Source organism: Petromyzon marinus, chromosome 50 (assembly GCF_048934315.1).
Source record: "Petromyzon marinus isolate PM22_M1 ecotype Great Lakes invasive population chromosome 50, UKy_Petmar_22M1.pri1.0, whole genome shotgun sequence".
In the NCBI taxonomy this organism is placed as follows: domain Eukaryota; kingdom Metazoa; phylum Chordata; class Hyperoartia; order Petromyzontiformes; family Petromyzontidae; genus Petromyzon; species Petromyzon marinus.
The window spans coordinates 4,591,829-4,618,457 of NC_133716.1; the positions used below are offsets into that span (position 1 = coordinate 4,591,829).

At 56.4% G+C, this 26,629-nt stretch overlaps 1 protein-coding gene across 4 annotated transcripts in view; it reads right to left on the minus strand.

Moving 5' to 3' along the window:
• Positions 1-632: 632 nt before the first annotated feature.
• LOC116953190 (rab GTPase-activating protein 1-like) overlaps positions 633-26,629 on the minus strand; it is a 182,053-nt gene continuing 156,056 nt past the window's right edge. For all 4 annotated transcript variants that reach the window (XM_076074800.1, XM_076074802.1, XM_076074801.1 and 1 more), the window contains exons 19-26: positions 18,278-18,406; positions 14,059-14,151; positions 13,369-13,479; positions 12,203-12,307; positions 10,213-10,296; positions 9,833-9,904; positions 6,460-6,744; positions 633-6,076 (exon numbers count right to left, since the gene is read on the minus strand). In XM_076074800.1, coding sequence (XP_075930915.1) covers positions 5,951-6,076; positions 6,460-6,744; positions 9,833-9,904; positions 10,213-10,296; positions 12,203-12,307; positions 13,369-13,479; positions 14,059-14,151; positions 18,278-18,406 — 1,005 coding nt within the window. In that variant the 3' untranslated portion in view covers positions 633-5,950. The remainder of the gene's footprint in view (positions 6,077-6,459; positions 6,745-9,832; positions 9,905-10,212; positions 10,297-12,202; positions 12,308-13,368; positions 13,480-14,058; positions 14,152-18,277; positions 18,407-26,629) is intronic.

Sequence of the window (26,629 nt, forward strand, 5' to 3'; positions counted from 1 at the left end):
CGGCTTCACGTTACCCGGGCGTGTCTCGTGACCCATTGTTCATCTGTCGGGACAATCCCTGCGCTCACCTTTGTTCGTAACCTCCACCACCCCCCCCCCCCCCCCTTTGAGGGGCGACTTAGAGGCGGCGGGTTTGGGGTGATCGCCTGGAACCTGCTTGCCTCTAGCCCAAGCAGAAGTCATTATAATAATTATTATAATTATAATCATTACCAACAAACGCGGCTCTCCGTTGTGGGGAGTAACACCACTGAGTTTCCCAACAGGCTTGTGGTGCTACATGTGGAAGTGTTGCCAACTCCACTCATTCTAATCATCATCATCATAATAATCATGAGTGTTCACGCATATGGGCAGAAACCGGAGTGCCCGGAGAAAGCCTGCACGCTTGTGGAGGGTGGTTAACACTCAATCTCCAACGACTGCCTCCGAGCTCTGTAGTCCTACATTTGGATGTTTGGCCAACGCCACTGCCGAGCTAACAATCGACGTGGAGACAGAGCGGAGCACCCGGTGCAGGAAACCTCACGCGCCCGAGGAAGAAGGCGGCGGTGGTGGTGGTGGTGGTGCGGGTTTAACACTCAGACAGTCCCCGTTCCAGATGGACACCTGTGAAACTACTGGACGTCTCGTAACAACAACAAAATAGCTTTATAGCTCGTTGGATTCCTCCAGTGAACCCGCTTGCTGTACTGCCCGCGAGCCGGACGGACGCCTCCGTGCATGCGTCAGAGCAGCCAGGAAACAACAACAAACAACAACAACACAAAACCATTCACGAAGACCGCGGGCGCTCGTTGGCCAATTATAATTCCCACGTGTGTGGCCACTGTGGGCATCGCGCGCCGCTTTCTTTATCCAGGTAAACCCTGCTGAACCGCGAGACTCATTTCCAACAGGGTCCTGCCGAGTGTTTGCTGGACGAGGGATGGGGGGGGGCGATGTTTGCTGCTCTGTGTGCGATTGTCCCATCTGAGTAATGTTGCAGCGTCATATTTCGGCAGTGGCAATGTGGGGTTTGTGGCCCCATACCAGCTCCATTGTCTCTCTCTCTCTCTGTGCGTGTGCCTGTGTGTCTGTGCGTGTGTCTCTGTGTGTGTCTCTGTGTGTGTCTCTGTGTGTGTCTGTCTATGTGTGTGCCTGTGTCTCTGTGTGTCTCTGTGTGTGTCTCTGTGTGTCTGTGCGTGTGTGTCTGTCTGTGTGCCTGTGTCTCTGTGTGTGTCTCTGTGTGTGTGCCTCTGTGTGTCTGTGCGTATGTGTCTGTCTGTGTGTGTGCCTGTGTCTGTGTGGGGAGCGATAGCGTGCTCCTCTATGAACCTGGCGACCCGGGTTCGATTCCCGCTCACCGCCAATACCAGTGCCTATTGTCTGAACCGGTGCTGCGCCTCCCCTAGGTCGACTCAGCCTCAAATTAATACCTGGTGCGGTGTGTAAACATCGTCACTAGGGAGACAAAGGCGGTCGGGCGTGGTGCTGGCCACCCACCCCCTCGTGTGCCGTGCCGGCCTTCATAGGTGCTCGCTAACAGCACTTGCCCCAACAGTCTGTTAAGGCTACACGGGGGGATCTTTGTCTTTGTTTGTTTGTTTAGCTATGGGAGGAGGAAACCACTCACACTCTCACGCAAAGATAACCCCCCCCCCATATAGCCTTGTAGCACACGAGAGGGGGGGGGGCGACACCACGCCCAGCCGCCTGTGACCCCCCCCCTCCCCGGTGGTGACGTTACGGCACACCGCGCCAGATACTCGTTTTGAGGCCGAGTCGACCTAGGGGATGGAGGCCCAGGTGCCGGTTTGGACGATCGTCACCGGCGTTGGTTGAGGCCGTCTGTCACCCGCTCGCCCTCGCTCTGGCAGACAAGGGGGTCGCGACAGGGCAAGGGAGTCGAACCCAGGCCTCCCACGAGAGCCAGCGACTCTCATCTCTCCAGAGCTGTTGTCACCTGCTCGCACGCACGTGGAACTCAAGATGCGGCCATCGGCTGTTACTCACGACGCCACCGAAGGATAAATATTGTTTTGATTTATTTTGCCGGTTATTGTTTGGATATTTGTTTACCACCCGCCACCCCCCCCGTCACTCACCCTCCCCCATCGATAGCAAGCAAGATGTGAAAAGATCTGCGACCCAGCATCGACTTGAACCCATCACAGTGTCGAGCGCCAAACGATAACGCGACACACAAGCCGCACACAGCAAAAAAACCAAATACACAAACGGCGGGCCGAGTTGTATGGGGGCTCCTCTACTGATGGACACTCGGCTTACGAACTTTCAGAGAAACGAACAAACCTGTCCCGATGTCATGAAGATGCCATGTGAAGCACCAGTGGTGGCACCTACATCTGCAGAACGTGAAGAACTAGTGGCATCTACATGTGCAGAACGTGAAGAACCAGTGGCATCTACATTTACAGAACATTAAGAACCAGTGGCATCTACATGTGCAAAACGTGAAGAACCAGTGGCATCTACATCTGCAGAACGTGAAGAACCCGTGGCATCTACATCTGTAGAACGTGAAGAACCAGTGGCATCTACATCTGCAGAACGTGAATAACCAGTGGAATCTACATCTGTAGAACGTGAAGAACCAGTGGCATCTACATCTACAGAACGTGAAGAACCAGTGGCATCTACATCTGCAGAACGTGAAGAACCAGTGGCATCTACATCTACAGAATGTGAAGAACCAGTGGCATCTACATCTGCAGAACGTGAAGAACCAGTGGCATCTACATCTGCAGAACGTGAATAACCAGTGGAATCTACATCTGTAGAACGTGAAGAACCAGTGGCAGCTACATCTGCAGAACGTGAAGAACCAGTGGCATCTACATCTGCAGAACGTGAAGAACCAGTGGCATCTACATCTGCAGAATGTGAATAACCAGTGGAATCTACATCTGTAGAACGTGAAGAACCAGTGGCATCTACATCTGCAGAACGTGAAGAACTAGTGGCATCTACATCTGCAGAACGTGAAGAACCAGTGGCATCTACATCTACAGAATGTGAAGAACCAGTGGCATCTACATCTGCAGAACGTGAAGAACCAGTGGCATCTACATCTGCAGAACGTGAATAACCAGTGGAATCTACATCTGTAGAACGTGAAGAACCAGTGGCATCTACATCTGCAGAACGTGAAGAACCAGTGGCATCTACATCTGCAGAACGTGAAGAACCAGTGGCATCTACATCTGCAGAACGTGAATAACCAGTGGAATCTACATCTGTAGAACGTGAAGAACCAGTGGCATCTACATCTGCAGAACGTGAAGAACCAGTGGCATCTACATCTGCAGAACGTGAAGAACCAGTGGCATCTACATCTGCAGAACGTGAATAACCAGTGGAATCTACATCTGTAGAACGTGAAGAACCAGTGGCATCTACATCTGCAGAACGTGAAGAACCAGTGGCATCTACATCTGCAGAACGTGAAGAACCAGTGGCATCTACATCTGCAGAACGTGAATAACCAGTGGAATCTACATCTGTAGAACGTGAAGAACCAGTGGCATCTACATCTGCAGAACGTGAAGAACCAGTGGCATCTACATCTGCAGAACGTGAGGAACCAGTGGCATCTATATCTACAGGAGATGCTACAACTTGTAAAGCCATTCCCCGTGTTTAGTGTACACGCCGTACAATGCGTTTGGAATGGACGGGAGTAAATTTGGACGAACAAATCGACTTACCAACTGACCTCTGGAACCTAACTCGTTCGTAAGTAGAGGAGCCCCTGTACAACATGGCAAAGGCCCGTACGAAACAGGGCGCGTGTTGTAACAATATACAGTGACCCGAGTCTTAGCAACCGGTACAGCAACATCGGGTGATCATAATAACAACAAAACCTATAATAAACTACAAGTGCAAACTCATATAAAATGGAACACATGGGAGATTCATTCTGACCTTTACTGTGCAATAGCCACATTCTCCTGGCTCGGTCGTTCAAGCGCCGTGTGGCGGTGGAAGGTGACAGATTGGCGTTCTTCGCCGACTCAATGTTGGAGATGATCTCCTGATGGCAACCACCACCAGCACCACCAACTTCGCCTTGTTGTTTGTTACTGTTTGTTATTCCGTGCCAGAAATGTAATAAAACCACAGTGGTCAACGAATGGCCCTGCCAATCCCCTCTACCCCACCCCCCCCACACACACACAGCAACCACAGCAACAAGGCGATTCACAAATAATTTACAATCGGTGTATATTAAAAATTTGTGTCATTTAAAAAAAAAGTTAAAATAATACGTATTCTTTTCGGCAAGAGACTAAAATAAATAACGTGAACATTATGACTGCCATGAGTGTCCAAGAGCACCTCACCCCCCCCCCCCCAGCCCAATTACCAACACCCACCACTCGCCACTCAGTGACGGTGACGTCACCACGGCGCCTGTGCCAAGCTAGGTGCACTACGAGGCCACGTGAAGCTGTCGAAGGCTCCGCTGGCAGGAGGAGGTCACGGGACAGACCCCCAGCAGGTGGTGCCATGGGTTGGCCGACTGAGACGACCGGCAGATGCACCCCCAACCGCACCCCAACCCCCACGCCAACCCCAGCACCACCCCGCTGCGTAGGGCGGGTGCAGGCGCAGCCCCTCGCAAGCGCTCGCAGCCCCTCGCAGCCCCTCGCAAGCGCTCGCAGCCGCTGGTGGAAAAAGCTGGCGACCGCCGCCACGGCCGGGGAGCGAACTCGAGAGCGATGGAGGGAGGGGAAGGGGGTAGGGAGTCACTTTGGCTCTGCTCTTCCACGCTGAGCCCGGACGACGTGGAAGAAGTGGGAGCACCCCCCGTCCCCACCCACCTGCTGCCCCAGCCCCCCCCTACAGGCAGACCGATGCGCCTGACTTGTAGGCCACGTGCCTTGTGCTGCACAGGGACAGCTGCCACTGGGGGGGGGGGGGGTTGTCCCGTGAAAGCGATAAGACGCCTGCGACGTCGAAGCTACCGGGCGGAGTGAGCGGCCGAGCTGCTTCGAGCGAGCGCAAATGGTAAATGTCGGACGCCTCTCGCCGGACAAAGATGATGAAGAATTGTCGGTAACCGCGCGTCGGCGCGTCGGGCAATGTCACGTCAATTGTACGGGCGGGAGGAAAACTTTTTCGGGGGGGGGGGGGGGGGGAAATATTTCGCTTACAATGTTTTCTCTGAAAACGTCTGCGGTGCGTTTCGTGAGCCGAGTGGTGAGTTTAGTGCCGCTGGTGGTGAGCCGTGTGGTGAGTTTAGTGACAGTGGTGGTGAGCCGTGTGGTGAGTTTAGTGACGGTGGTGGTGAGCCGCGTGGTGAGTTTAGTGCCGGTGGTGGTGAGCCGCGTGGTGAGTTTGGTGCCGCTGGTGGTGAGCCGCGTGGTGAGTTTAGTGCCGGTGGTGGTGAGCCGCGTGGTGAGTTTAGTGATGGTGGTGGTGAGCCGTGTGGTGAGTTTAGTGACAGTGGTGGTGAGCCGCGTGGTGAGTTTAGTGCCGCTGGTGGTGAGCCGCGTGGTGAGTTTAGTGATGGTGGTGGTGAGCCGCGTGGTGAGTTTAGTGCCGCTGGTGGTGAGCCGCGTGGTGAGTTTAGTGCCGCTGGTGGTGAGCCGCGTGGTGAGTTTAGTGCCGCTGGTGGTGAGCCGTGTGGTGAGTTTAGTGCCGATTTGGAGGGTCCAAAGTGAGGGGTGAGGAGATTGTTGGGCTAAAGATTGAGGAGGTGAGGGCGTGAGGAGGTGAGGGGGTAACAGGTGAGGGGGTGAGGGATGAGAGGTGTTGACAGGTGAGGAGGTGAGCGGTGTAGGGGGCTGTGGGGGCTGAGTTGGTGAGGAACCAAGAGGTGAGAGGTGCGGGGAGGTGAGGGCAGCTGAGGGGGTGAGGAGGAGAGGGTGGTGAGGCGGGGTGAGGGGGGTGAGGGGGGTGAGGGTGGTGAGGGGGGTGAGGGGGGTGAGGGGGTGAGGTGTCACACGGGCTCCTTGGCCTGGCTCCCCGTGGTGGTGGTCTTGAGGGAGCTGAGTGTGCGGTTGAGCCACGTGCGCCGTGAGGCCTGCACCTCGTTCAGGGCGCCATTCAGCTCGTGCTCCAGGTCCTGTGCCACAACAATAACAACAACAACAACAACCACGATCAGAACAACAACAACAACAACAATGGTAACCACAACGATCACAACCGCCACAACACCCATTGGCCCGCCATCTCGCCCCTCCCATTGGGATCCACCCATCGCAGGATCACATTGACGGCGGTGGTCATGGTGACGGCGGCGGTGGTCATGGTGACGGTGGCGGTGGTCATGGTGACGGCGGCGGTGGTCATGGTGACGGCGGCGGTGGTCATGGTGACGGCGGCGGTGGTCATGGTGACGGCGGCGGTGGTCATGGTGACGGCGGCGGTGGTCATGGTGACGGCGGCGGTGGTCAGGATGGCGATGGCGGCGGTGACGATGACGATGGCAGCGTCCACCCTCGCCTGAATTCGGCACTCGGCCTCCACCAGCTTCAGCTTGGTCTGCGCCAACTCCAGCTCCATCTCCCGGAGGTGGCTCTGGATTCCCTCCGCCGGCACCGGCGCCACCGCGGCCGCGGCCGCCAGGAGACCGGCGGCGGCGGAGGCCCCCGCTGCGGCGGGCCCGTCGCTCGTCACCACCCCCGCCTCCTCCCCGGCCTCCGCGCCCATCGCGGCGGCGCCACTCCCCCGCACGCCCCCGTCCTCGTGGAACGCCCCCGAGCAGTGGCCGCAGGCCCGCAGCTTGGCCTGCGGAGATCGCGGGGATCGCGGGGATCGCGGGGATCGCGGAGATCGCGGGGATCGCGGAGATCGCGGGGATCGCGGGGATCGCGGGGATCGTGGGGATCGCGGAGATCACGGGGATCGCGGGGATCGCGGAGATCGCGGGGATCGCGGGGATCGCGGGGATCGCGGAGATCGCGGGGATCGCGGGGATCGCGGGGCTCGCGGAGATCGCGGGGATCGCGGGGATCGCGGGGCTCGCGGAGATCGCGGGGATCGCGGGGATCGCGGGGATCGCGGGGATCGCTTCGAGGTTCCGACTCAGCGGGCCGCCCCCCCCCCCCCGGTAAAACATCGCGCCACGGTGACTAGGAGATGTTAACTCCCTCGCCTGGTACGCAGGAGGCCGTGGGTTCTATCCCGACCCTGACGCCTGCTGCTGTATATTTGGAGTTTGAGGTGTCTCTCTCTCCACGTGATCGCGTCTAGAGATTTTTCTCCGGGTCCTCCGATTTTCCCCTCCACATTTAGGATCAACGTCGCGCGTTTTTGAGTGTTTCGCTGCCGTAAATTTCCACGCGACGGGAAGCCACTTCCGTTGAGCCATCGTTTGCGATGGCCTGGGTCGCTTCCTAAGAAGAGCTACGCAGCTCAAGCGGGCCCTTACCTGGCAAAATAAAACGTCAGAAAAATTGTCTTAAAATTGTTCCGTTTGAAAACCCGCCGTACGAGCTCGAACCGCGGCACCGGCAAGTTGCGATCGTCACCGTCCCAACCCCCCCCTGCTCACTACGCTGTGTGCATGGCGCACCACCACCACGCGCCTCCCTCCCTCCCCCCTTCCCTCCCTCCGTCTGTCCCTCACTCCCTCCCTCCCCCCTTCCCTCCCTCCGTCTGTCCCTCACTCCCTCCCTCCCTCCTCCCTCCCTCCGTCTGTCACTCCCTCCGTCACTCCCTCCCTCTTCCCCTCCCTCCCTCCCTCACTCCCTCCCTCACTCCCTCCCTCCCTCCTCCTCGCTCATGAGCTCTCAGATCCTCCCACCGTGAGATGGGAATGAAAACGTTAAACAGTTCTCGTTTGGCAAGATGCACAAAAACTCGTCGCTCGCGCTGAGAATTTTTTTTGACGCTCGCGCTGAGAATTTTTTTTGACGCTCGCGCTGAGAATTTTTCCCAAGGATGCCGTCAACGTCCCACGTGTCGCTTAGCCACCTCTCCGTCTTGACCCCCAACGTCGGCCCGACGTCGCCCCGGCGACGTTAGACCGACCTCGTCCCGACGTTCCGTGGGTGGAGCGACGAAGCTTTGTTGGGCTGGTTTCTTATTTCACTCTTTGTAAAGTTTTCAACCCCTCCCCCCCCTCCGCTGCGCTGCCCTCCCCCCCCTCTCCGGGCCCTCCCCCCCACACACCGTGCACCGCCAACCCCACACCCCCCCCCCCCCCACTCTGTTTTGACAGCACGAAGCTTTGAGCGGAGACAAAGCGACACGGGAGTGGCGAGGTGACGCACGGCGCTCTGCGTCGACTCGCACGGATGAAAGCCAAGACGGTAATCGGGCGAGCGGAGAATAGAACCCTGACCTTCCCACCTCGCCCCACCAGCCCCCACAGCGCTGACCGCCCCCCGACACTCCCCCCCACCCCCCCCTCCACCCCACACTGGAGGACACGTGTGGGGGTCCAGGTCGTGGGTAGGGGTGGGACTAATTTCCTTATTTGCGCCAAGAGCCATGACAACCACAACTAAGCTAAAACCACAAAACTAAACGATTTTTTTTTATTTGACCAGGTAAGGTCCACTGAGTTGTGTCGCTCTTTCTCCAGAAGCGAGCCGGCCGTCACAGATGAGAGCTCAACGGAATTTACAGCAGCAGTCGAATCCTCTGAACGCGTGCTGATGTTGATTCTAAATGTGGAGGGCCTGGAGAAAAATCCACGCGACCAACGGGGAGAGAGAGACACGCAAACTCCAAATATACAGCAGCAGCAGCAGGCGTCAGGGTCGGGATCGAACCCACGACCTCCTGTATACCAGGCGAGGTAGTTAACATCTCCTAGCCACCGTGATGATGATGAGAGAGAGAGAGACACCGCAAATTCCAAATATATAGCAGCAGGCGTCAGGGTCGGGATCGAACCCACGACCTTCTGTATACCAGGCGAGGTAGTTAACATCTCCTAGCCACCGTGATGATGATGAGAGAGAGAGACACGCAAACTCCAAATATGCAGCAGGCGTAGTGGTGAGTGTGATGTGGTGGTGAGCGTGGTGTGGTGGTGAGCGTGGTGTGGTGGTGAGCGGATGTGGTGGTGAGCGTGGTGTGGTGGTGAGCGTGATGTGGTGGTGAGCGTGATGTGGTGGTGAGCGTGGTGTGGTGGTGAGCGGATGTGGTGGTGAGCGTGGTGTGGTGGTGAGCGTGATGTGGTGGTGAGCGTGGTGTGGTGGTGAGCGTGATGTGATGGTGAGCGTGGTGTGGTGGTGAGCGTGATGTGGTGGTGAGCGTGGTGTGGTGGTGAGCGTGGTGTGGTGGTGAGCGTGGTGTGGTGGTGAGCGTGGTGTGGTGGTGAGCTTGATGTGGTGGTGAGCGTGGTGTGGTGGTGAGTGTGGTGGTGAGCGTGGTGTGGTGGTGAGCGTGGTGTGGTGGTGAGCGTGATGTGGTGGTGAGCGTGGTGTGGTGGTGAGCGTGGTGTGGTGGTGAGCGTGATGTGGTGGTGAGCGTGGTATGGTGGTGAGCGTGGTGTGGTGGTGAGCGTGGTGTGGTGGTGAGCGTGGTGTGGTGGTGAGCGTGATGTGGTGGTGAGCGTGGTGTGGTGGTGAGCGTGGTGTGGTGGTGAGCGTAGTGTGGTGGTGAGCGTGGTGTGGTGGTGAGCGTGGTGTGGTGGTGAGCGTGGTGTGGTGGTGAGCGTGATGTGGTGGTGAGCGTGGTGTGGTGGTGAGCTTGATGTGGTGGTGAGCGTGGTGTGGTGGTGAGCGTGGTGTGGTGGTGAGCGTGGTGTGGTGGTGAGCTTGATGTGGTGGTGAGCGTGGTGTGGTGGTGAGCGTGATGTAGTGGTGAGTGTGGTGTGGTGGTGAGCGAGCTGTGGATGGTGAGTGTGGTGATGCTCACTCACCCTTATAACGTCCATCTCTGCTCGGCTCGATGCCTGCTTCTGTTCGAGCCGTATGCTGAGTTGAGAGCAAATCTGTAAACGTTGAAAACCAACAACAACAACAACAACATCATCATCATCAACCATGCTCTATCAACTGCTGGCATCCCAATCTCCCCACCACAGTGGCGGCGCACATCGGAACCGGTCCTGGGCCATCACGTAGGTCGACTCAGCCTAAACACGAGTCTTCACCGCGGTGTTGTACTAAACATCGGCGCTGGGGAGGCAAAAGGGCGTAGTGCTGTCCTTCACGGTGCCGCTCGCACAACGGGCACTTGCCCCGGCGGTCCGTGCGGGCTATACGGTAGGGGAACCTTTGTCTTTGTGCGGCGTCACACCTGCTTGTACTCGCCGATGATGGAGCTGCTCTTGCTCATATCCCGCCCGGCTTTCTCCATCTCGCGACGGCACAGCTCCTTCAGCTGGGGGGGGGGGGGGAGGCGGGGTCAAGGATCCAGGCCAGGGGTGGGGTGAAGACAAAGACGACAGAGAAACGGGGGGGGGGGGGGGGGTGGCAACACGACGGTGAGATGACGTGGTGTGTCTCTCCGTTCACTTCTCTTTTCCACTGCCACATCCGAGCCGTGCTGGGGCCGTTTTCCCGAGCCGGCCCGGCTTTGCTCAGGAAGCGCCGCGGTCCGTGAAGGCTAAACGGGGGAGATATCTGTCTCCTGGTGAGTGAGTGTGATTGAGTGTGAGTGGGTGAGTGTGGGTGTGAGTGGGTGAGTGTCAATGAGTGAGTGAGAGTGAGTGAGAGTGAGTGTGAATGAGTGTGAGTGAGTGTGAGTGGGTGAGGGTGAGTGGGTTTAGAGTGAGTGAGTGAGAGTGAGTGTGAGTGAATGAGTGAGTGTGAGTGAGAGTGAGTGAGATTGAGTGAGTGTGAGTGAGTTTGAGTGAGAGTGAGTGAGAGTGAGTGTGAATGAGTGAGAGTGAGTGAGTGAGTGTGAGTGAGTGAGTGTGAGTGAGTGAGAGTGAGTGAGTGTGAGTGAGTGAGTGGGTGAGTGTGAGTGAGTGGGTGAGTGTGAGTGGGTGTCAATGAGTGTGAGTGAGTGAGTGTGAATGAGTGTGAGTGAGTGAGTGAGAGAGAGTGAGTGAGTGAGAGTGAGTGAGTGTGAGTGAGTGAGTAAGAGTGAGTGAGTGAGAGTGAGTGTGAATGAGTGAGTGTGAGTGACTGTGAGTGAGTGTGAGTGAGTGAGTGTGAGTGAGAGTGAGTGAGTGTGAATGAGTGAGTGTGAGTGAGTGAGTGTGAGTGAGTTTGAGTGAGTTTGAGTGAGAGTGAGTGAGTGAGAGTGAGTGAGTGAGAGTGAGTGAGTGAGTGTGAGTGAGTGAGTGAGAGTGAGTGAGAGTGAGTGAGAGTGAGTGTGAGTGAGAGGGAGTGAGTGAGTGTGAGTGAGTGAGTGGGTGAGTGTGAGTGAGTGGGTGAGTGTGAGTGGGTGTCAATGAGTGTGAGTGAGTGAGAGTGAGTGTGAATGAGTGTGAGTGAGTGAGTGAGAGAGAGTGAGTGAGTGAGAGTGAATGAGTGAGTGTGAGTGAGTGAGTAAGAGTGAGTGAGTGAGAGTGAGTGTGAATGAGTGAGTGTGAGTGACTGTGAGTGAGTGTGAGTGAGTGAGTGAGTGTGAGTGAGAGTGAGTGAGTGTGAATGAGTGAGTGTGAGTGAGTGAGTGTGAGTGAGTTTGAGTGAGTTTGAGTGAGAGAGTGAGAGTGAGTGAGAGTGAGTGAGTGTGAGTGAGTGTGAGTGAGTGAGTGAGTGTGAGTGAGAGGGAGTGAGTGAGTGTGAATGAATGAGTGTGAGTGAGTGTGAGTGGATGAGAGTGAGTGTGAGTGAGTGTGTGAGAGTGAGTGTGAATGAGTGAGCGGTGTGCTCATCTGGGGGAGCGGTGGTGTTGCGGTTAGTGAGCCACGCTACGAACTTGGCGTCCCGGGTTCGATTCCCGCTCACGGTCAACGCCAGTGACGATTATCTGAACCGGTCCTGGGCCTCCCCTAGTTCGACTCAGCCTCAAATGAGTACCTGGTGCGGTGTGTAGTAAACATCGCCACTGGGGAGACAAAGGCGGTCGGGCGTGGTGCTGGACACCCACCCCCTCGTGCGCCATGCCGGCCTTCATAGGTGCTCGCTAACAGCACTTGCCCCTACAGTCTGTGGCAGGCTGTACGGGGGGGGGGGGGGGGTGCTCATCTCAGAGTCCCCATGGCACCTGGGTCCGTCCAGTTACCTTGCTGCCAGCGGGCGTCCGAAACGTCACTTAGAGTGCACATGGCCTGGCACGGGCGCCTTGGTGAGGTCACCGCCACTCAGCGGCCAGGAGTGGTCGCCGGCGTGCTCACCTTGACCGCCTCCTCCTCCATTCTCCTCTTGTCCCCCTCCGTCTCCAGCAGCCTCTGCTTGGTGAGCAGCAGCTCCTTGGTGAGCACGTCAACTTTGTCCTCGGCCTGGTGAGCACGGGTGAGCGGGGTGAGCGGGGTGAGTGGGTGAGTGGGGTGGGTCGGGGGAGCGGGGTGAGCGGGGTGAGTAGGGGGAGCGGGGTGAGCGGGGTGAGCGGGGTGAGCGGGGTGAGCGGGGTGAGTAGGGGTGAGTAGGGGGAGTGGGGTGAGTGGGGTGAGTGGGTGAGCGGGGTGAGTAGGGTGAGTGGGGTGAGTAGGGTGAGTGGGGTGAGTGGGGTGAGTGGGGTGAGTGGGTGAGCGGGGTGAGTGGGGTGAGTGGGGTGAGTGGGGTGAGTGGGTGAGCGGGGTGAGTGGATGAGCGGGGTGAGCGGGGTGAGCGGGGTGAGTAGGGGGAGTGGGGTGAGCGGGGTGAGTGGGTGAGTAGGGTGAGTGGGGTGAGTGGGTGAGTGGGGTGAGCGGGGTGAGTGGGTGAGCGGGGTGAGTGGGGTGAGTAGGGTGAGTGGAGTGAGGGGGTGGGGTGAGTGAGGCGTGCATGTGTGTGGTGTCTATGAGGAATGGTGGCGCAGTGGTTAGCGCCACTGAGCGACGCACCCACCGACCTAAGTTTGACTCCCACTCATGGCCAATAACAGTGTTGAATATCCGGACCGGTGCTGGGCATCCCCTAGGTTAACTCAGCCTGAAATCAGTACCTGGTGCGGCGTGTAACCATCAGCAGTCGGGGCACAAAGGTGGCGCCGCTGCTCGCTAACGGCACTTGCCCCTACGGTCTGTGAAGGCTACACGGTGGGGTCAGGGGGAGCTTTGTCTTTGTGCATCCAGTCGTCCGTCTCTCCAACCGGACCCGAAAGCCCCTCCCCCCACCCCCCGCCCTCCCCCCTCCCCCTCCGCTCCCCCCCCCCCGCCCCCCGATCCCACATCACTTTTGACGTTGAGAGGGACGTGACCCGCCCCAGCCGAACCTTTATGTACATGCAATGACCTTTGCCCCGGAGCTCGTGGGCCCCCCCCCCACACCACGCCCCCCCCACACCACGCCCCCCCCCCCACACCCCCCCCACACCCCGCCCCCCCCACACCCCGCCCCCCCCCACCCCCCCCCGGCTGACCTTGTCGAGGTCACCCCGCAGGGCGATCTTGCTGGTGACCAGCTCGTGCGCCAGGTCGTCGTTCTCCTGCTCCAGCCGCAGGTTCGCCTCCTGCAGGCGGCGGCCCTCGCGCTGACCGCAGCGACGCGCCCGGGGGTCACGGGCGTGGGGGGGGGGGTGGGGGGGGAGAGGGGCGGGGGCAAGGAGGTGGGAGCAGGGATCAGGAGCGTGTGCGGCGATCAGGAGCGCGTGCAGCGATCAGGAGCACGTGCAGCGATCAGGAGCGTGTGCAGCGATCAGGAGCGTGTGCAGCGATCAGGAGCACGTGCAGCGATCAGGAGCGTGTGCAGCGATCAGGAGCACGTGCAGCGATCAGGAGCACGTGCAGCGATCAGGAGCGTGTGCAGCGATCAGGAGCGTGTGCAGCGATCAGGAGCACGTGCTGCGCTGTCGCTTCACCCCAAAGCCTCCACGCGTGCGAGCGGTGTGGACGACGAACGGCGCGAGGCGGAGTGCAGCGTGGAAACGGCGATGACGACGCTGGTGACCATGAGTACGATCTGGATGCAAGGTGACATTTGGCGGACTCCACCCCCGCCCCCCTGCCCGATTCATCCATGGACTCTGGTGGGGGGGGGGGAGGGGGGGCGAGCTGCCCGGGGCCTCGGGAGCCTCGGCACGACGTGGCTGCTCCCGGAGCGGCGAGCTCACCTTGAGCCTCTCCACTGGGTCCTCCTCCTGCGCCATCTGCTCCCTCATGGTGAGGAATTCTCGCTCAAACTTCTTCAGCCGCCGCTGGCTCACCTGTGGCTCGCGCGGGGGTGAGGGGGTTGGGGGGAGGAGCACGCGGGGGGCACGTGAGGAGCACGCGTGGAGCACGTGAGGAGCACGTGAGGAGCACGTGAGGAGCACGCGTGGAGCACGTGAGGAGCACACGGGGGGCACGTGAGGAGCACGCGGGGGGCACGTGAGGAGCACGCGTGGAGCACGTGAGGAGCACGCGTGGAGCACGTGAGGAGCACGCGGGGGGCACGTGAGGAGCACACGTGGAGCAGGGCTCTGACCTCCATTGTTTCCCAGGCCCAGCACCCCAAAGCGAGCACACTTCAGGGAGGCTCAACCAGGACACGTGGTGGAGCTGACAGCTCCCTCCCTCCCTCATTCAGCCCTGCATAATCGGTGACAACATCTCAGTTTCTGACGAAGAGCTTTAGAAACTAAACTAAAACTTTTTATTTTTTTATTTCGCCAGGTAAGGTCTCACAGAGCTGCTACGTGGCCCAGGTCAGAAGCGACCTGGGCCACAAATGACAGCTCAACGGAAGTGGCTTCTTCTATCATCGTGTGGCGCACAAATAGTCTACATTTAGAATGTTGATTCTAAATGTAGAGGTGAAAACCCCGTAGGACCCGGAGAAAAATCCACGTGACCACGGCGAGAGAGAGAGAGAGACACGCAAACTCCAAATATACAGCAGCAGGCATCTGGGTCAGGATTGAACCCACGACCTCCTGTATACCGGGCGAGGTAGTTAACATATCCTAGCCACCGTGATGATGATGAGAGAGAGAGAGAGACACGCAAACTCCAAATATACAGCAGCAGGCATCTGGGTCGGGATTGAACCCACGACCTCCTGTATACCAGGCGAGGTAGTTAACATCTCATAGCCACCGTGGCACCCAAATTAGCGGCGGCTGTCACGCGGTTGCCGTCGTTAGGAGCCACCATGTCCATCTGAGAGAGAGAGCGGTGGGAGTCTCGTAGAAATTGTCTGCTATAGTTACCCAAGAATGTCAGTGTGTAACGCGCGTGACGTCACTCCACATCGACCAGTCCCCCTCATTAATCATGAACAGGTTACGTCTTCCACATGGACCTGCCCCTCATGAATAATCATCAGCGGGTGACGTTACTCCGCATGGAGAACCCTCCCCCCCCTATAGTAATAGGTTTTACCCTTTCAACTAGCACAAAAACTGACACCTTTATTCAAGGCATCATGTTTGCAATAACCACAACACAAGCAGTCAAAATGCAAACAAAAGAGACAACTCTGATAATAATATTGGCACTGTCCTTGAATTTGATTGGTCCACACCCGAGACGGCTTTTCTTAGAGCCTAGTCTCCACTGGTGTTGGACCAGAAGACGCCAAAAGGTGTACAACTCAAAAACAGCGCACTATCAGAAAACGCCCCCCCCCTCTCATTCATAATCACGAGCGGGTGACGTCACTCCACATGGGGGGGGGGCGAGGCGCCTCCTCCCCCATCCTCAGCGTCAACTCACAACCCTTCACTCTCCGAGCGCCCACCTTGTTGGCTAGGAGATGTTCACTAGGGGGCGGCCATTACGAACCACCCAACCCGGGACTGTTTGCGGCCCAACCGGGACACCGCGGTGGTGGCTTGGAGGCGCCGTGTGACCTCCCCCCTCCCCCCTCCCCCCCCGGGTTTGTGGTGTCGTTAGTAACGGGGTCGTGGAGACACGCGGTGGCGGGGGTCCACCGGGAGAGATAGAGGACTAAACAAAGATCCCCCGTGCAGCCTACACAGCCAGTCGGGGCAAGTGCCGTGAGTAGCGGCAGCACCTACGAAGGCCGGCACGGCACACGGAGGGGCTGGGGTGGCCGGCACCGCGCCCGGCCACCTTTGTCTCCCCAGTGGCGATGTTTACTACACACCGCACCGGGTACTCATTTGAGGCTGAGTCGACCTAGAGGAGGCCCAGGACCGGTTCAGATAATCGTCACCGGTGTTGGCCGTGAGCGGGAATCAAACCTCCGGTCGCCGGGTTCGTGGAGCAGCGTAGCGCTAACCGCTGCACCACCGCTCACCCACCAATACCAACACCCGCCATTCGTCACGAAGTGACGGTGACGTCACAACGGGGCCTGTGCCAGGCCACGTGCACTTTGAGGCCACGTGAAGTGTCGAAGGCTCGCCGACAGGAGGAGGTCTCGGGACAGACCCAGCAGGTGCCATGGGTTGCCTGACTCAGATGACCGGTAGATGCACCACCAGCTGTACCCCCCTACTGTGCCAGGCTAGGTGCAGGGGGGACAGACCCAGCAGGTGCCATGGGTAGACTGACTTAGATGACCGATAGATGCACCACCAGCTGTACCCCCTACTGTGCCAGGCTAGGTGCAGGAGGGACAGACCCTGCAGATCCCATGGGTCGGCTGACTGAGATGACCGGTAGATGCACCACCAGCTGTACCCCCCTACTGTGCCAGGGCTAGGTGCAGGAGGGACAGACCCTGCAGATGCCATGGGTCAGCTGACTCAGATGACCGATAGATGCACCACCGGCTGTTACCCCCCTACTCTGCCAACTCACTGTATTTTATCCGCCCGGCGCTCCGCTCGTTGTTGTGAGCGTCGCTCCCCTGCCTTCCGTTGTTGCTGGAGGGCGACTGCCTCCAACTGCCCAGCAGCAGCGTCCTCACCATCCACTTGCCCCCACCGGCCAGTGAAAGACTACACGGGGGATCTTCGCCTTAGTTCGATAACGCATCACGTAATTACATTATCAGAGCGTGTTTTTTTTCGTTTGCACGTTCACCACAAGGCGCCGCGTGCGGTCGATGCTCACGGGATTCCTCGCAGGACATTTCTGCTTGGTATTTTAACATCTTAAACACCCCCGGTGTTAAGTGAGAGTGATTTATCATTCTGTCACGGATTCATTTAAGTCTGTTACAGCGCGGTTTACCATCTCGGTTTAATCTCCCCCCCCCCCATCCCTCCCACACACTGAGCTATCAGAGACACTGAGCTATCAGAGACACTGAGCTATCAGACACACTGAGCTATCAGAGACACTGAGCTATCAGACACACTGAGCTATCAGACACACTGAGCTATCAGACACACTGAGCTATCAGAGACACTGAGCTATCAGACACAATGAGCTATCAGAGACACTGAGCTATCAGAGACACTGAGCTATGACAGACACTGAGCTATCAGACACACTGAGCTATCAGAGACACTGAGCTATCAGACACACTGAGCTATCAGAGACACTGAGCTATCAGACACACTGAGCTATCAGACACACTGAGCTATCAGAGACACTGAGCTATCAGAGACACTGAGCTATCAGACACACTGAGCTATCAGAGACACTGAGCTATCAAACACAATGAGCTATCAGAGACACTGAGCTATCAGACACACTGAGCTATCAGACACACTGAGCTATCAGAGACACTGAGCAATCAGACACACTGAGCTATCAGACACACTGAGCTATCAGAGACAATGAGCTATCAGACACACTGAGCTATCAGAGACACTGAGCTATCAGACACACTGAGCCATCAGAGACACTGAGCTATCAGACACACTGAGCTATCAGACACACTGAGCTATCAGACACACTGAGCTATCAGACAAACTGAGCTATCAGAGACACTGAGCTATCAGACACACTGAGCTATCAGACACACTGAGCTATCAGACACACTGAGCTATCAGAGACACTGAGCTATCAAAGACACTGAGCTAACAGACACACTGAGCTATCAGACACACTGAGCTATAAGAGACACTGAGCTATCAGACACACTGAGCTATCAGACACACTGAGCTATCAGACACACTGAGCTATCAGAGACACTGAGCTATCAGAGACACTGAGCTATCAGAGACACTGAGCTATCAGACACACTGAGCTATCAGACACACTGAGCTATCAGAGACACTGAGCTATCATACACACTGAGCTATCAGAGACACTGAGCTATCAGACACACTGAGCTATCAGACACACTGAGCTATCAGAGACACTGAGCTATCAGACACACTGAGCTATCAGACACCCAGAGACACTGAACCCGTATGAACCCGTCACCGACCCCCCACCCCCGTAATACGCCCCCTCCCCCCACCGTGACCTCCCCGTGACCCTGGGGCACACCTTGACCCCGCAGGCGACCTCCATGAGGCGCCGCGCGCTCTCCTCGGCGCGGTACCGCTTGGGCAGCTGCACGCGGAAGAATTTGAGCGCTCCCTCGAAGTCGGCCTGCAGAAGGTCCTCCCGGGACGTCTACACACCGTGAGGGGCGGTGGGGAGGGGGCGGACAGGTGAGTGACAGGTGAGTGACAGGTGAGCGCGGAGTACTTGGACGGCTGAGATCACCCACTCGCTCGACCAGTTCAACCACATCCCGGCCTACGTGAGTCTCTCAGTCTCTGGATGTGAGGGTATGTGAGTCTGTGCGTCTCTGTGTGAGTCTGTGGGTCTCTGTGTGAGTATACGGGCGTTTGTGTGAGTCTATGGGTCTCTGTACGAGTCTATGGGTCTCTGTGCAAGTCTATGGGTCTCTGTGTGAGTCTACGGGTCTCTGTGAGTCTATGGGTCTCTGTGTGAGTATATGGGCGTTTGAGTGAGTCTATGGGTCTCTGTGCAAGTCTATGGGTCTCTGTGTGAGTCTACGGGTCTCTTTGTGAGTCTATGGGTCTCTGTGTGAGTATATGGGTGTTTGTGTGAGTCTATGGGTCTCTGTGCGAGTCTACGGGTCTCTATGTGAGTCTATGGGTCTCTATGCAAGTCTATGGGTCTCTGTGTGAGTATATGGGTCTCTATGTGAGTATATCGGTCTCTGTGCGAGTCTACGGGTCTCTGTGCGAGTCTATGGGTCTCTATGTGAGTATATGGGCGTTTGTGTGAGTCTATGGGTCTCTGTACGAGTCTATGGGTCTCTGTGCAAGTCTATGGGTCTCTGTGTGAGTATATGGGTCTCTATGTGAGTCTATGGGTCTCTGTGTGAGTATATGGGCGTTTGTGTGAGTCTATGGGTCTCTGTGCAAGTCTATGGGTCTCTGTGTGAGTCTACGGGTCTATTTGTGAGTCTATGGGTCTATGTGTGAGTATATGGGTGTTTGTGTGAGTCTATGGGTCTCTGTGCGAGTCTATGGGTCTCTATGTGAGTATATGAGTCTCTGTGCAAGTCTATGGGTCTCTGTGTGAGTCTACGGGTCTCTATTTGAGTCTATGGGTCTCTGTGTGAGTATATGGGGGCTTGTGTGAGTCTATGGGTCTCTGTGCAAGTCTATGGGTCTCTGTGTGAGTCTACGGGTCTATATGTGAGTATATGGGTCTCTGTGTGAGTATATGGGTGTTGGTGTGAGTCTATGGGTCTCTGTGTGAGTCTACAGATCTCTATGTGAGTCTATGGGTCTCTGTGTGAGTATATGGGTCTCTATGTGAATATATGGGTGTTTGTGTGAGTCTATGGGTCTCTGTGCGAGTCTACGGGTCTCTATGTGAGTATATGGGTCTCTGTGCAAGTCTATGGGTCTCTGTGTGAGTCTACGGGTCTCTATGTGAGTCTATGGGTCTCTGTGCAAGTCTATGGGTCTCTGTGTGAGTCTACGGGTCTCTATTTGAGTCTATGGGTCTCTGTGTGAGTATATGGGGGCTTGTGTGAGTCTATGGGTCTCTGTGCAAGTCTATGGGTCTCTGTGTGAGTCTACGGGTCTCTATGTGAGTATATGGGTCTCTGTGTGAGTATATGGGTGTTGGTGTGAGTCTATGGGTCTCTGTGTGAGTCTACAGATCTCTATGTGAGTCTATGGGTCTCTGTGTGAGTATATGGGTCTCTATGTGAATATATGGGTGTTTGTGTGAGTCTATGGGTCTCTGTGCGAGTCTACGGGTCTCTATGTGAGTATATGGGTCTCTGTGCAAGTCTATGGGTCTCTGTGTGAGTCTACGGGTCTCTATGTGAGTCTATGGGTCTCTGTGCAAGTCTATGGGTATCTGTGTGAGTCTACGGGTCTCTATGTGAGTCTATGGGTCTCTGTGTGAGTATATGGGTGTTTGTGTGAGTCTATGGGTCTCTGTGTGAGTCTACGGATCTCTATGTGAGTCTATGGGTCTCTGTGTGAGTATATGGGTCTCTATGTGAATATATGGGTGTTTGTGTGAGTCTATGGGTCTCTGTGCAAGTCTATGGGTCTCTGTGTGAGTCTCACTCTGTGGAACAGGGGGAGATCATACACACTCCACTCACTTACTTTCACTCTGTGGAACAGGGGGGGATCATACAATCTCCACTCACTCTCACTCTGTGGAACAGGGTAAGATCATACAAACTCCACTCACTCTCACTCTGTGGAACAGGGGGAGATCATAAAAAACTCCACCCTCTCACTCTGTGGAACAGGGTGAGATCATACAAACTCCACTCACTCTCACTGTGGAACAGGGGGAGATCGTACAATCTCCACTCACTCTCACTGTGGAACAGGGGGAGATCATACAAACTCCACTCACTCATTGTAGAACAGGGGGAGATCATACAAACTCCACACACTCACTCTGTGGAACAGGGGGCTATCATACAAACTCCACACACTCTCACTCTGTGGAACAGGGGGAGATCATACAAACTCCACTCACTCACTCTCACTCTGTGGAACAGGGGGAGATCATACAAACTCCACACACTTACTCTCACTCTGTGGAACAGGGGGAGATCATACAAACTCCACACACAAATAGCGGTTCCCGAAACGGGGATCAAACCCAGGTCGCCTTCTTCTTTTTGCCGTGCAGTACAAGCAGTTCAGTTCACCACTGTGCCACCACCACCACCACCACTGCCACCACCACCACCGCCGCCACCGCCACCACCACCATCACCGCCACCGCCACCACCAGCACCACCACCGCCACCACCGCCACCACCGCCACCCACCGCCACCACCACCATCGCCACCACCACCGCTACCGCCACCACCACCACCACCGCCACCAGCACCACCACCACCACCGCCACCGCCGCCGCCACCACCACCACCACCAGCACCACCGGCACCACCGGCACCACCACCATCGCCACCCGCCACCAAAACCGCCACCACCACCACCACCGCCACCCCAACCACCACCACCACCACCACCAACGCCACCACCACCACCGTCACCACCACCACCGCCAACGCCACCACCGCCACCACCACCACCGCCACCACTACCACAGCCACCACCACCACCGCCACCACCGCCACCACCACCACCACCCACCCGCCCACAAATCAGCCGAGCAGCGGTGGTGCCGGCGGACGCCACCCATCTCACGGGAATACCGTGGAGATTCAGCACCATGGCTACGGACATCCATGTCGTGAGGACGTTTAGGGTTTACACAGCAGTGTATACACACGGCGTGCATTATTAGAGTCTGTATCGTATGGCAGTCGAAACAACAAAGGAGTGATCTGCACGTTGGTCAATAACGCCGCCTTTGAAGGGGATGCACAAAATGTGGCTTAAGAAAAATAACGGTAACATTGACGATCCAAATAGCCAACGGATCGCATTTGAGACGAGTGGTTTTTTTGCTCGTGAGACGTTCTGGCAGTCGGAAACACCGAACAAAGATTCTCACCCCCCCCCCCCCCCCACAAGTAGCCTTAACAGACTGTTGGGGCAAGTGCTGTTAGCGAGCAGCACCTACGAAGGCCGGCACGGCACACGAAGGGGTGGGTGGCCAGCAAACCACGCCCGGCCGCCTTTGTCTCCCCAGTGGCGATGTTTTACACACCGCACACCAGGAACTAATTTGAGGCTGAGTCGACCTCGGGGAGGCCCAGGACCGGTTCGGATAATCGTCACCGGCGTTGGCCGTGGGCGGGAATCGAACTCGGATCGCCGGGGTTCGTGGCGCAGCGTAGCGCTAACCGCTGCACCACCGCTCACGTTCAGGGTTTACACGGCAGTGTACACAGTGTGCTCTCTAGTGCGTATCGTATGACAGTCTAAACAGTTGGAAACACACACACACGCACGCACACACACACGGTCGGTCGGTCACACCGCGATTACCTATTAAGGCCGGCACGGCGCACGAGGGCACTGCGGTGGCCAGCACCACGTCCCGGCCGCCTTTGTCTCTCGAGCGGAGATGTTTATTACACACCGCACCATTGGGTCATGTGCTCGTTTGAGGCCGAGTCGACCGTTTCAGATATTCGCCGCTGTTATTGGCCGCCCGCGGGAATGGAACTCGGCTCGCAGAGCGAACCACCGCGCCACCGCTCCCCACACAATTTGTGCACACATCTACACACACACAAGCACACAAGGTGCATATCTGGGACGAAGATCTAACAGGTCGGGTCTGTGCAAATAAACATCTGGGCAGTTCGCCAGCATTGGTTCAAGCGAGCCTGACAACTGCTGATGAGACACTGACTGCCAAAGCCGGTACAGAGTTTTGCTTGTTCTTGAAGTCAACGCCGCGGAAATGATGCACTCCTAGAAGGCTGCGTGGCTGATGGAACGTGTCCAAAAAAGCCCCAACAATTTCGTTGTTCCATCACAGCGCTCTTCATCGCAAGGTCCCCTGATTGCCTTCAGTGCGGCCCCGGCCAATACACAAAGAGTGAAAACACCAACCCCACCCCCAACTATGCCGTGAAACCCAAAAGTGGTTTCAAACGAGTGTGGAGGCCTTTCCTCAGGCCGACGATGTCCGCCCGCCACCGACCCCTCTGAACGTTCGTGAAGAACGCCGCTCTCTTGCGGACGGACGGACAGATTGGTAATGTCCACCGACTTGCTCTCAGACTCAATCGTCCATCCCCTGTCGAACAGAAACGGGATCCATTCGGGATGAACCGCGGGGCTCAGATGGGCCGGTTTTTGAGTTATGGGCTCTGTGAAGCTCGTCGTGATTACCGGGCGAAACGTCGTACCCGGATTGTAAATGTTGTGGCTTTGTTCAGATTGTAAATGTTGTGGCTTTGTTTAGATTGTAAATGTTGTGGATTTGTTCAGATTGTAAATGTTGTGGCTTTGTTCAGATTGTAAATGTTGTGGCTTTGTTCAGATTGTAAATGTTGTGGCTTTGCTCTGCAACACGCCGGCGTGCTGCTCTCGTAACCAATTGGCACGTTCCGCGTTACGTGACAAACCTTACCAATTGGCTGTGCCGGGTGGTGGCAGCCTTAACAACACAACATTCATATATTTATGCGATCTAACCCCCGAAATAAAACCTGAATCACGGATGACATTGCTCGTGAAAGCCTCCTCCTCCTCCCACTCCTACTCCCTGTCAAGCCGGCCAATGAAATTAAGTTTGTGTCACGCCGCTGGACATCGATCCGCACCGCACACGCACGCAATGTTTACCCGTCGCGTGCTCGGAGCGGCGGGGTTTGAGAGCCCGGGGCAAACCGCACTGTGTGGACCCACCGGCGACGCCACACATCTGACACCGTAATGTCGAAGCGGGGTGAACACGAATCGGAGCGACCGCCCCCCCCCGCCCCCCCAAAGCGCGGGCCCAGGGCGGTCGCTCCGATTCGCGGTCACCCCAGGGGACGGTTTCTGCGGACGGGTGATTTCGAACGCCCGTGGGGTGACCCGATGGGCCCCGCTTGGCGGAATGGAGACTCACTGCATCAGAGCGCCATCTGGTGGCTCTCGGCAGTTAGGCATTGAACACGATAATAACATGATAATCGTATAATATAATAGTAATATTAAATTATATTATATAATTGTTATAATAATATATTAAAAATATTACGTGATGATCTAATTATTACAATCTAATTATTATAATCTAATTATTATAATCTATTATAATCTAATTATTATAATCTAATTCTGAAAATATTTCATGGTTTAGACCGGAGAAATCCGATGAGCTACGAAGCTCTTCTCCACAGACGTCTGGCAGGGGCACGGGGTCAGCAAAGCCACGGCAACAACAGGCGACACAAACACACAGAGCCGACAGAGGTGCAGGAGAGAGAAAAGGGTTAATAATAAAGTCACAGAACGGGGATAAATGTGTAGAAATGAAGCAGTGCATGCGAGCGCAAATCGCACACGTACAGAAAATCCTGCCGATTTGTCAACGCTAGATGCAAGCTACGGAACAGGGCATCAAAACAACAATAACAGTCCCATACCACGCCGACACAACACGCAGCCGTTCACGTAAAACGGCACGTTAAAATGTAAACTATCGTTGCAAACGGGTAAAACGTATCGATACGCGGGTGTCGATAGTTTATGCAGGGGAGCCAGGCTGCTGGCACTCCTGTACACCAGGCGAGGTAGTAAACATCTCCTAGCCACCGGCTCTCCTGTAGACCAGGCGAGGTAGTAAACATCTCCTAGCCACTGGCTCTCCTGTACACCAGGCGAGGTAGTAAACATCTCCTAGCCACCGGCTCTCCTGTACGCCAGGCGAGGTAGTAAACATCTCCTAGCCAGCGGCTCTCCTGTACACCAGGCGAGGTAGTAAACATCTCCTAGCCACCGGCTCTCCTGTACACCAGGCGAGGTAGTAAACATCTCCTAGCCACCGGCTCTCCTGTACACCAGGCGAGGTAGTAAACATCTCCTAGCCAGCGGCTCTCCTGTACACCAGGCGAGGTAGTAAACATCTCCTATCCACCGGCTCTCCTGTACGCCAGGCGAGGTAGTAAACATCTCCTAGCCACCGGCTCTCCTGTACACCAGGCGAGGTAGCAAACATCTCCTAGCCAGCGGCTCTCCTGTACATCAGGCGAGGTAGTAAACATCTCCTAGCCACCGGCTCTCCTGTACGCCAGGCGAGGTAGTAAACATCTCCTAGCCACCGGCTCTCCTGTACACCAGGCGAGGTAGTAAACATCTCCTAGCCACCGGCTCTCCTGTACGCCAGGCGAGGTAGTAAACATCTCCTAGCCAGCGGCTCTCCTGTACACCAGGCGAGGTAGTAAACATCTCCTAGCCACCGGCTCTCCTGTACACCAGGCGAGGTAGTAAACATCTCCTAGCCACCGGCTCTCCTGTACACCAGGCGAGGTAGTAAACATCTCCTAGCCAGCGGCTCTCCTGTACACCAGGCGAGGTAGTAAACATCTCCTATCCACCGGCTCTCCTGTACGCCAGGCGAGGTAGTAAACATCTCCTAGCCACCGGCTCTCCTGTACACCAGGCGAGGTAGCAAACATCTCCTAGCCAGCGGCTCTCCTGTACATCAGGCGAGGTAGTAAACATCTCCTAGCCACCGGCTCTCCTGTACGCCAGGCGAGGTAGTAAACATCTCCTAGCCAGCGGCTCTCCTGTACACCAGGCGAGGTAGTAAACATCTCCTAGCCACCGGCTCTCCTGTACACCAGGCGAGGTAGTAAACATCTCCTAGCCACCGGCTCTTCTGTACACCAGGCAAGGTAGTAAACATCTCCTAGCCACCGGCTCTCCTGTACGCCAGGCGAGGTAGTAAACATCTCCTAGCCACCGGCTCTCCTGTACACCAGGCGAGGTAGTAAACATCTCCTAGCCAGCGGCTCTCCTGTACACCAGGCGAGGTAGTAAACATCTCCTAGCCAGCGGCTCTCCTGTACACCAAGCGAGGTAGTAAACATCTCCTAGCCAGCGGCTCTCCTGTACACCAGGCGAGGTAGTAAACATCTCCTATCCACCGGCTCTCCTGTATGCCAGGCGAGGTAGTAAACATCTCCTAGCCACCGGCTCTCCTGTACATCAGGCGAGGTAGCAAACATCTCCTAGCCAGCGGCTCTCCTGTACATCAGGCGAGGTAGTAAACATCTCCTAGCCACCGGCTCTCCTGTACGCCAGGCGAGGTAGTAAACATCTCCTAGCCACCGGCTCTCCTGTACACCAGGCGAGGTAGTAAACATCTCCTAGCCACCGGCTCTCCTGTACGCCAGGCGAGGTAGTAAACATCTCCTAGCCACCGGCTCTCCTGTACACCAGGCGAGGTAGTAAACATCTCCTAGCCAGCGGCTCTCCTGTACACCAGGCGAGGTAGTAAACATCTCCTAGCCAGCGGCTCTCCTGTACACCAGGCGAGGTAGTAAACATCTCCTAGCCAGCGGCTCTCCTGTACACCAGGCAAGGTAGTAAACATCTCCTAGCCACCGGCTCTCCTGTATGTCAGGCGAGGTAGTAAACATCTCCTAGCCACCGGCTCTCCTGTACGCCAGGCGAGGTAGTAAACATCTCCTAGCCAGCGGCTCTCCTGTACACCAGGCGAGGTAGTAAACATCTCCTAGCCAGCGGCTCTCCTGTACACCAGGCGAGGTAGTAAACATCTCCTAGCCAGCGGCTCTCCTGTACACCAGGCGAGGTAGTAAACATCTCCTAGCCACCGGCTCTCCTGTACACCAGGCGAGGTAGTAAACATCTCCTAGCCACCGGCTCTCCTGTACACCAGGCAAGGTAGTAAACATCTCCTAGCCACCGGCTCTCCTGTACACCAGGCGAGGTAGTAAACATCTCCTAGCCACCGGCTCT